This window comes from Pristiophorus japonicus, chromosome 28, assembly GCF_044704955.1.
Source record: "Pristiophorus japonicus isolate sPriJap1 chromosome 28, sPriJap1.hap1, whole genome shotgun sequence".
NCBI classification, from domain to species: domain Eukaryota; kingdom Metazoa; phylum Chordata; class Chondrichthyes; family Pristiophoridae; genus Pristiophorus; species Pristiophorus japonicus.
In genome coordinates this window covers 16,782,012-16,793,119 of record NC_092004.1, presented here as the reverse complement: position 1 = coordinate 16,793,119, position 11,108 = coordinate 16,782,012, and the positions used below count along the sequence as shown (strand labels likewise).

The following is an 11,108-nucleotide window of genomic DNA, read 5'->3' as shown; positions in this document are numbered from 1 at the left end:
GAAGCCATGTTCAGTAGCTGTAATGGCCCCTTCACTTTCCCCATGAAAACAGCATCTCTCAGGATCTCTTCGAGCATCTTCCAGGTGATCGAGGTCACGTTGATGGGCCTTTATTCCCTGGCTCAGATTTGTCCCCAATTTGGAAAATGGGAACTACATGTGCTGCCTTTTAATCTCAGGGAACAACCCATGACACTACTGAGCTGTTGGAGATATGGGCAAGGGGCTGACAGAGCGCCCATCCCATCTCTTTAATCACCCTTGGGTAGGTAGCATCTGGACCGTACACATGTCAGGATTAACCGTCATGCAACTTTGCTGTCAGTGAAGAGAGATGAGAAAGACTAAAGTGCTGCTTGCCCCTCTCAGTGTGGCCCTGAAGGACTGTGTCCAGGCTGAAGTTCTGTTCCCCCTGTAAGATCCTCCCCACAGATTGTCCTTTCTCAGCTCCAGTCAGGTTATGCTAAACACTCAGGTGGCAAAGACAAAATTCCACAGCAATGTGTTGAAAGCAAAACTAATTTGTGTGTCTAGATAGATTTATTAACACCAGCGTTACAGGAGTTATAAACCCCAACTATCAGAATGAACACGATTCAGTCCGGGATGTGATTAACAGCAGCAATAATAGTAGAATCCAATCCCTGCAGTCAATTGTGAACTCGCTGGTGTCTCAACAGGTATTGTTTGCTTTTAAAACTCTTCTCACAGTCAGAACATTTAAAAGGTCTCTCCCCAGTGTGAACTCGCTGGTGTGTCCGCAGTTGGGATGACCGAGTGAATTCCTTCCTACACTCAGAGCAGGTGAATGACCTCTCCCCGGTGTGAACTCGCTGGTGTGTCAGGAGGTGCTGTTTGCTTTTAAAACTCTTCTCACAGTCAGAACATTTAAAAGGTCTCTCCCCAGTGTGAACTCGCTGGTGTGTCAGGAGATACTGTTTGCTTTTAAAACTCTTCTCACAGTGAGAACATTTAAAAGGTCTCTCCCCAGTGTGAACTCGCTGATGTGTCAGCAGGTAGGATAATGCAGTGAATCCCTTCCCACACCCAGAGCAGGTGAACGGCCTCTCCCCAGTGTGAACTCGCTGGTGTGTGCGCAGGTGGGATGAACGAGTGAATCCCTTCCCACAGTTGGAGCAGATGAATGGCCTTGCCCAAGTGTGAACTCGCTGGTGTGCCAGCAGGTCAGATGACTGAGTGAAACAGTTTTTGGAGTTTATCTGCAAAACAAAACGCATTAAACCGTGCCGCCCGACCTGGGTGACACACCAGACATTTACAAGGCCCTTTTTTCCCTTTTTTTGTTTTTTTTGGGGTTTTTTTTTCTTTCTTTTTTTTGGTTTTTTTTTTGGCACTAAAATCACAATTTTTCCCCAGTGCCCCCTATAAAAGGGAAGGGGACACTAAAAACACCGGCAATTAAAAAAATTAAACTTTAAAACGTAAAATCAAGTTAAAATTTGGTTGCCGGGCGTGATGATGCACTCCAGTCCCTCCGGTGCCCACCTCTCGCGGAAGGCCGCGAGCGTACCGGTGGACTCCGCGTGCTCCATCTCCAAGGACACCCTGGACCGGATGTAAGAGCGGAAGAGAGGCAGGCAGTCAGGTTGAACGACCCCCTCGACCGCCCACTGCCTGGACCGGCTGATGGCACCCTTGGCCGTGCCCAGGAGCAGTCCTACGAGGAGGCCTTCGGACCTATCCGCTCCCCTCCGCACAGGGTGTCCAAATATCAGGAGAGTGGGACTGAAGTGCAGCCAGAATTTCAGGAGCAGCCCCTTCAAATAATGGAATCCCTTCCTACACTCGGAGCAGGTGAACGGCCTCTCCCCAGTGTGAACACGCTGGTGAGTTAGAAGGTTGGATGACTGAGTGAATCCCTTTCCACACTCAGAGCAGGTGAATGGCCGCTCCCCAGTGTGAACACTCTGGTGTGTCAACAGGTGGGATGGCTGAGTGAATCCCTTCCCACACTCAGAGCAGGTGAACGGCCTCTCCCCAGTGTGAACTCGCTGATGTGTCCGCAGGTCGGATAATGTCGTGAATCCCTTCGGACAGTCGGAGCAGATGAATGGCCTCTCCCCAGTGTGAATTCGATGATACGTTTCCAGCTGGGACAGGAAGTTGAATCTTTTCCCACAGTCCCCACATTTAAATGGTTTCTCCCCAATGTGACTGCGCTTGTGTCTCTCCAGGTTGGATGATTGGCTGAAGCCTTGTCCACACACAGAGCATATGTACCGTTTCTCCCCACTGCGAATGGTGCCTTCTGCTTCCATGATCAAAAGCTGATGATATTCCAGTTCGAATGGATCGATTTACTGTCAGATCTTGAGGTGATGTTTGGTTTGAGCTTCCAGTCTGGAAATCCTCCCCTTTTAACACCCTGTGAAGTGAATTTCAAACAGGAAAAAGGGTGTGTGAGAGAGAACCCACAAAAACACAAAGGCAGGTTGTGAAATTGAGCTTAATAAATCTGGTCATTTGTGGGGCCGGCACTAGAAAAAAGTGACCATGAAAGCTGCCGGATTGTCGTAAAACACATCTGGTCATTGCTGTACTTCAGGGAAGGGAGCCCACCACCGTCGACAGGCCCACATGGGAAATTGTTGGTCCCACTGGGCCCATAATTACTGGGGGTGAAACCCAGCAGCTTCTCCCCCTCTCCATCCAGCTCAAACTGATGCAACAAACAGACCCACACAGGAGGCCAGGGAGCGACTTCCACATCCAGCGCCCAGCCTGATACAGAGCGGCTGGGAATTGCTGGGCCTGCTGTATAAATGTAAGTTGTTGTTTTCCTGGTGTGAGGGAGGTGCTGCCCCTGGGGTTTGCTGGTGCCGGGAGTGGAACCTGACTCGGGGCCCCGAGAGCCGCGTTGCCCGAGAGCCGCACGCCGTGCAGCCCGGGGCCCTGAGAGCTGCGTTGCCCGGGGAACGCACGCCGTGCTGCCCGTGGCCCCGAGAACTGCGTTGCCCGAGAGCCGCACGCCGTGCTGCCCGGGGCCCTGAGAGCTGCGTTGCCCGAGAGCCGCACGCCGTGCTGCCCGGGACACTGAGAGATGCGTTGCCCGAGAGCCGCATGCCGTGCTGCCCGGGACCCTGAGAGCTGCGTTGCCCGAGAGCCGCACGCCATGCTGCCCGGGACCCTGAGAGCTGCGTTGCCCGAGAGCCGCACGCCGTGCTGCCCGGGGCCCTGAGAGCAGCGTTGCCAGGGGAATGGACGCCGTGCTGCCCGGGGCCCGAGAGCCGCGTTGGCCGGGGAATGCACGCCGTGCTGCCCGGTGCCCGAGAGCTGCGTTGCCCGAGAGCCGCACACCGTGCTGCCCGGGGCCCAGAGAGCTGCGTTGACCGGGGAACATACGCCGTGCTCCCCGGGGCCCCGAGAGCCGCGTTGCTCAGGGGCCACACGCCATGTTGCCCGGCCGGGCGGGATTGAGCGGCAGCTCTGACTCAGGGACTGAGAACCACACTCGATGAAAAGGAGCAGAGAAAAAGCAGGAAACTATAGACCAGTCAGCGTAATATATGTGGTTGGGAAAATGTGGGGGTCCATTATTAAAGAAGCAGTCGCAGGGCATTTGGAAAAGCATAATTTGGTCAGGCAGAGTCAGCATGGATTTATGAAGAGGAAGTCATGTTTGACAAATTTGCTGGAATTTTTTGAGGATGTAACGAACTGGGTGGATAAAGTGGATGTGGTGTATTTTGACTTCCAGAAGGCATTTGACAAGGTGCCACATAAAAGGTTACTGCACAAGATAAAAGTTCACGGGGTTGAGGGTAATATATTAGCATGGATTGAGGATTGGCTAACTAACAAAAAACAGAGAGTTGGGGTAAATGGTTCATTCACTGTTTGGGAATCATTAATTAGTGTCAAATGCCGACTGGAATTCCGAATGCACCACATTCACTTTATCCACCCTGTTCGTTACATCCTCAAAGAATTCCAGCAAATTTGTCAAATATGACTTCCTCTTCATAAATCCATGCTGTCTCTGCCGCAGGGATCGTGGCTGGGACCCCAACTATTTACAATCTATGTTAACGATTTTGAAGAAGGGACAGAGTGTAATCTCGCCAAGTTTGCTGACGTTACAAAGATGGGAGGAAAAGCAATGTGTGAGGAGGGCACAGAATCTGCAAGAAGACATAGAATGGCTAAGTGAGTGGGCAAATTTTTGCAGATGGAGTATAATGTTGGAAAGTGAGAGGTCATGCACTTTGGCACAAAAAATCAAAGAGCAAGTTGTTACTTCAATGGAGAAATATGGCAAAGTGCTGCATTACAGCGGGACCTGGAGGTACTTATGCATGAAACACAAAAGGTTAGTATGCAGGTACAACAAGTGATCAGGAAGCCCAATGGAGTCTTGGCCTTTATTGCAAAGGGGATAAAACCAAGGAAGTTTTGCTACAGTTATACAGGTTATTGGTGAGGCCACACCTGGAATACTGCATGCAGTTTTGGTTTCCATATTTACAAAAGGACATACTTGCTTTGGAGGCAGTTCGGAGAAGGTTCACTGGGTTGATTCCGGAGATGAGGGGGTTGACTGATGAGAAAAGGTTGGGGAGGTTGAGTCTCTACACATTGGAATTCAGAATAAAGAGAGGTGATTTATCCAACCGTGTAAGATTATAATGGGGTTTGACAAGATGGATGGAGAGAGGATGTTTCCACTGATAGGGGAGACTTGAACTAGGGGGCATAATCTTAGATTAAGGTGTCGCCCATTTAAAACGGAGATGAGGAGGAATTTCTTCTCTCACAGGGTTGTAAATCTGTGGAATTCGCTTCCTCAGAGAGCTGAGGAACCTGGGACATTGAATAAATTTAAGACACAGATCGACAGTTTCTGAACCGATAAGTGAATAAGGGGTAATGGGGAGTGGGCCCTAGTCCATGATCGGATCAGCCATGATCGTATTAAATGTAGATGTCTCTGCAAGATTCTGCAACTCCCCTGGGAGGACAGGCATACCAACATCAGTGTCCTCGTCCAGGCTAACATCCTGATAGAGAATTCAAACAGGTTGCATTTAGACAGGTTGAGAAAACACAGACTCCCATGTCTACATGTGACTGAACACATTGCATTAAGTCATCAATCAACTTGACATTTCAGGACCTTTGAAAGTGAGCCAATTCGGGGTTAAGAATATATCAATTGAGGCAATAAGGTCAAAGGAGGCGAGTTGTTTTCTGTAAATTGAACCACGTATAAGTACACCCATTTTGACCATGTGGTCTCAGAAGGACAAAGGCCTGGCTTAAAGCCAGAAGCTTGTTGCTGCTGCCAAAATAAAGTTACAGTAAAACTACAATCGGAGTACGTATTTCATTGGAAATTAAGAGATCTAACAATTTTGGCGTCACCAAAAGGATCGCTGAAGGAAGAAACTGAATTTTTGACATCTGACCTACATACTGAAGTAAGGACTCCTCTTTATAAAAGTCCTCGGTCAAAAGTCTAAATTCGCCTCTCCTTCTACGCAATTCCGAAAGCCTCCGGTTTGCAAATCCTCTGGTTGGTAGTCGGCTCGCGGTCCCATAGATGTCTAACTTGGGTGGTGTGTTAGTTAATTAATCACCGACCCACTAATCGGCTGGAAAGCCTGCGACTCGAGACCCCAGTAAAGAAATCAGTAGTATGGCAGCAGGAGATAAGAGCAAAGAATTGCCTACAACTGTAAAAGGTGGGCAGGCACCACCTGCGGTTTCGATAGATGAAATCCTCCAACAGTTGAAAGAATACATAGAGCAACAATTCGACTTATCTAAAACCTGTATTAAGATCGATCAAAAGTACGGAACCTCCAAAGGACAATGGTCCTTGGATGAGATTCAAAGGGTCTGGGGAAAAACGACCCGTATGAAAAATAAAGAACGAAATGGATGGTTCCTAGCAGTTATGGGAAAGATCCGAAAGCGGAATGAAATTATAATGCGTTCCCAACTGACCAGTACAAAGGACCAATTGCAAGCTGTTTGTGCACAGCTCCGACAGAAAAACTTGAACTTGAAGCAGAAGTTAAAGATCTTAAAGGTGATATTAAAGAATGGAAATAATCATTCGGTCAAGGAGACAGTAATAGGAAAAGGAAAATGTATCGGTCAATTCCCAGGATACCCATGTTTGGATAAATTAAAAGCGCTAACCCGAAGACACGACCGAGGAATAGATATGGATTCTGAATCCTTGGTCGAGACTGGGTCAGAGGATGAAGAATTAGGTGTATGCTTTACCCCATTTAAAAAAAGACGAGTTGTAGTCAAATCGGAAGAGACTGCGGATGAGGGTGGAACCAAAAAAACGAGGAAAAGCGTGTATGCAGAATATTTAGTTCATGATCCGGCTGACCCAGAGAAAATTAATAATGGTCCAAGGAATTGCCCAAACCAAAGAAAGGGGGAGTAAAAACGTGGGACCAATTGGACCGCTTAAGAAATATATATCAACTTCATCCCTGGGACTGAGTGCAAATTTTGACTATAATGGTGCCAAAAACACAGCGAAGAAAATTGCACGACAAGGTAGAAGCAGCTTTGGGGCAGGATGAACAAGAATTAAACGCAGGATGGGAGGCGATTAAACACTAGCTGCAAGCCTTCAGTCCAGCTAAGACAGACAGGGGAAAAATTGTAGCCTGCCAACAGAAAGGAACAGAGGAGGTCCTGGAGTATGACGAGTGGTTTTGATGCACGTGGCGAGAACATTCGGCTATGAATAATACGGATGAGGAAATGTATGAACAAGTGTTTGGACCCCTGAAAGCAGCTTTCTTGACAGGTCTAAAGCCAGAACTGTCCAAAATGCTTGAGGTAGTTTTAGCGGACTGGGAAGGGAGAGAAACTACCTTTGCAGCATTGGTGGATCGATGTAACCAATTACATCGGGATATGGGAGCTAAAGTCCGAGCTGTACAGGCTATCGGATGGAAATCCCAGGATTCCGATAAACAGTTATTAGGACAATTACCTGGAAAATGTCATTATTGTGGGAAAGAAGGTCACTGGGCCAAGACTTTCAAAGCAAAACAGCAAGGTCGTGGCCGGGGAAGAGGACGCAGGCAGGGATTCAATTCAGCCAACAAGCCAGGCTTGTCACAAGATAACAACCTCATAGAAGCATTTAAGCGACTGACAATACAACAACAGAAGGAGTTACTTGGGATAGCAAAAAACAATTAGAGCCCACCCTGATCCACTTCCTCACAGTAATACAACAAAGGGGAGATGGGCTATATATAACTGTGAGGATGGGCGATAAGGATGTGTACTGTCTTTTAGACACAGGGGTGGAATTAACATGCTTACCCCTACAATATGGAGACTTTTTGTCATTGGATGGTAGGGCACGTACAGCCTCTGGAATTGGGGGCCATAAAATGGAAATTAAAAGGACAACACGGGTACTTATAGGGCTGCGTCCACATGAACTAATGATGCCGGTCTGGATAGGCCCAGTAGATCAACCCCTTTTGGGAATGGACGTTCTAATCCAAGTAGATTCATCATTGCATTTCGAGGATGGTCGGGTGACGTGGTCAATGAGAACTTTGAAGAAAGAAGATTTGAAGGAACGCCCGATATGGACGAAAGATAAGAACGATTGTGGTCTACTCCAGATGGAGCCTACGTCATTTACCGGGACCAAGCCTCCATGCACTAAATAGTATCCCATCAGTCCAACCGCGGGAATCTTACCGGTTATTCAGCAATTGGAGAAACAAGGGATGCTTATTAAAACGCATAGCTACTCCAATAGCCCCGTGTGGCCGGTACAGAAATCTAATGAGACTTGGCGTTTGACTGTCGATTATAGGAAAGCTAATCAGTGTATTGATCAAAAAGCTCCTTTGGTCGCGGATCCCTCCACCATTTTTAATGCTCTCAAACCGGAACATAAATATTACTCGGTTATAGATATGGCCAACGGATTTTGGTCGGTGCCTCTGGCACCGGAGGTTCAACAGTGGTTTGCTTTCACGGTCCAAGGACAACAATATACTTGGACCCGGTTACCACAGGGATTCCACAACAGCCCTACGGTATTCGACATGGCTTTACAAAGCCATTTGCGAGAATTACCTCCTCTGTCATCCACAGTCATCCAATATGTAGACGATATCCTGCTCGCGCCAAACACGGAAGAACAGCATGAACAAGATTTACGAGATTTGCTGGACCATCTTTGGCTGAAAGGACATAAAGCCAGCATCGACAAAGCAAAAATATCCCAAGAAGAGGTTGTCTACCTTGGACAAACGATTTCAGAAGGAAAGAGAGAACTTACCTAGGATAGAACTGCAGCCATTCGGGCTGCTAAAAAACCCACCACTATTCAGGAACTACGGTCTTTTTTGGGATTGTGTAACTTTAACAGAAATTGGATTGACTCCTTCACGCAGCTTGCTCAGCCACTGATATTTTAAAGGGGAAACGTGCCTCTAAAGAAGCCAACACCCTCACTAAGGAACAGCAAGAGGCCTTCCTGAGTTTGAAAAAGGTTTTGTGTTCAGCACCGGCTCTGGGAATCCCCGACAGCGGTAAGCCATTTACCGTTTGTCCATTAGAAAGAAGGATACATGACAGCTATACTGACACAAGAACATGGGGATCGACAAAGACCTATTGGCTATTATTCGGCAAAACTGGATGCCTTCGGATGGGGAAGTTGCCTAAGGGCCATGGAAGCTACATGTCGAGCGGTAATGATCACTGCGGATCTAGTCCTCGACCAAAAGCTGATTGTCAAGTGTCCCCACACTGTACACGCTTTGCTGTCTTTGAAAAGAATGTCTCAGGCGACGGCAGCTAGATGGACCCGCTGGAAAGCAGTTTTGGAAGCTCCTAATCTCCATATCGTCCGGGCCAGCCCGGTTAATCCCGCAACTATGCTCCCGATGTCAGAATCGAGGGATCAAGAGGGGGGAGAATGTGAAGAGCATGACTGCGTGGAGATTTTAAAAGAAACAGAAGAAGCAGCCTTAGCAGCAGAGGAGCCTTTGCACAACCCAGACCTCATCCTGTTTACAGATGGTTCCTCCTTTGTTGAAAATGGTACCAGAGAAGCAGGATGGGCAGTTACAACCTTATACGAGGTAGTGGAAAAAGGATGTTTACCCTCAGGAATGTCAGCACAACAGGCCGAGTTATGGGCCCTGTCAAAAGCATGTCGAAGAGCAGAAGGACAGACAGCTAATGTCTACACAGATTTGCGTTATGGTTTTGGAGTCGCTCACGACTTTGGTCTGTTGTGGTGGAAAAGAGGATTCCTCACTGCTGCTGGTACACCTATCCGAAATGGAAAAGAAGTCTGAGACTTACAAGAGGCCATACAATTACTTTAGGAAGTGTCCATCCTGAAGTGTAAGGCCCATACCAAGGAAAATACTGCGGAAGCACAGGGAAATGCCCTAGCCGACCAGGCAGCTAAAGATGCCGCCTCACAGGGCCTTCCCCCATTAGAACCAACACAGATGTGCAGATTGAAAGCACTCAGGACTCTGACAGGAGACCTTCAAACAATGCAAGCCGAGTGCTCATGAGAGGAAAAATGGACATGGATTGAGGCAGGAATTAAGCTATGTGAAGATGGTGTCTGGAGTCAAAGAGTTACCATCAAGCCAGTCGCGCCACAAGCGCTTATGCCTTTTTTAGCCCAACAGATTCACTCGTGGTTACACTTGGCCTCACAACAGATGACGGCACGGTTCCAGAAAAGCTGGTGGGATCGGGGATTTAAAAAACATGCCCAGCTGGAAGCAGACCGCTGTGTGGTCTGCCAGAAAAATAATTCTGGACCCATCACGGTAATGCCCCAACTGAGGCCCCCTGCCCCTGTCGGACCATTCCAGCATCTGCAGGTTGATTATATATCTCTTCCTTCATGCCAAGGATACACTAACATTCTTGCCATGGTCGACAGATTCTCTAGATGGGTAGAAGCTGTCCCAACTAAAAGAGCCACAGCCAATCACACTGCAAAGGTCTTGTGTAAGGATTACATTCCCCGATGGGCAGTCCCGAGTAGCATTGACTCAGATCAGGGAACACACTTCACAGGTGCTGTCTGCCAAGAACATTACGTGGGATTTACACTGTCCTTATCATGCACAATCATCAGGACAAGTAGAACGAATGAATCGAACTTTGAAACAACGGCTTGCCAAATATCACCAAAAAGGAACACCATGGCTCCAGGCATTACCAATAGTGCTGTGTAGCATTAGGGCAACCCCAAACAGAACTACAGGTCTAAGCCCATTTGAAATTATAACAGGAAGACCCATGTCGCTGCCAGGAACTATTGATTTAAGGAAAGCTGATGTTCACTTAATGAGTGACACTTTGTATCATACTGTCAGAACCTAAACAATGCTATTAGTTCTGTTTCCCGACAGGTATCGGCAGCTTGGGTTAATCCACCCGAAGGAGGACACGACATCATCCCGGGAGTCGAGGTGTATGTGAAAAAGTTGCATAAAGAACCTTTGGGTGCCAAGTGGGAGGGACCTTATCAAGTGTTATTGACCAACCAGGTAGCTGTTAAAGTCCAAGGAAAGAAAGCTTGGATCCACACTTCACATGTTAAACGAACACCCGTAACTGAAACTGAAATCTAATAAGGACAATTACTTTTTGCCAAAATGTATAAATTTACTGTATTACTGATTGTAGATATTCTAGGCATAGGCCTACTTCTTACTAGCCGACCCTCTGCACCAAAGGGAAATAGTAGAGTACTAAGGGAATTACATGTAAATACCTTTTTATATATGTCATACATTTATGCCAAACAAGGTAATATTTCTAGTTGTTGAGTGTGTGCGCATATTCCTATTCACTCAAAGGGAGGGATTCCCTTGAGGCCAGTTCCCTTGAATATCTCGGAAATGTCTGAGTGGATAATTAATCAAAACAAAACAGGCAAGGCATTTCAGGATACAGAAAACTGGGCACGTAAATGGAAGTCAGCAGGTTACAATCTGACTAATGTGAAGGGGGATACCAACCGTGCTACAATAATTCCAAACAGTCCCCATTTTTTGTTATCACTAATACAACGGGAATAGGAAGACCGGGATAATCGGTCTGTC

General features: G+C 47.4%; 2 protein-coding genes across 2 annotated transcripts; both read right to left on the bottom strand.

Annotated features, from left to right (window-relative positions):
- Positions 1–559: 559 nt before the first annotated feature.
- On the bottom strand, positions 560–1,238 carry LOC139239583 (zinc finger protein 774-like). Its single transcript, XM_070868361.1, has one exon. The coding sequence runs from the start codon at positions 1,236–1,238 to the stop codon at positions 651–653; it is 588 nt and encodes a 195-aa protein (XP_070724462.1). The 3' UTR covers positions 560–650.
- A 474-nt stretch (positions 1,239–1,712) lies between these two features.
- Positions 1,713–2,317, bottom strand: LOC139239600 (gastrula zinc finger protein XlCGF7.1-like; the record flags this gene model as incomplete). The annotated part of the gene is made up of 1 exon (XM_070868387.1): positions 1,713–2,317. A coding segment is annotated over exon 1 (567 nt), but the record flags the coding sequence as incomplete, so codon positions are not given.
- Positions 2,318–11,108: the final 8,791 nt, after the last annotated feature.

Bases quoted from the DNA above. Each gene is read 5' to 3' on its own strand.
- LOC139239583 (XM_070868361.1), bottom strand. From the start codon at position 1,238: ATGCGTTTTGTTTTGCAGATAAACTCCAAAAACTGTTTCACTCAGTCA.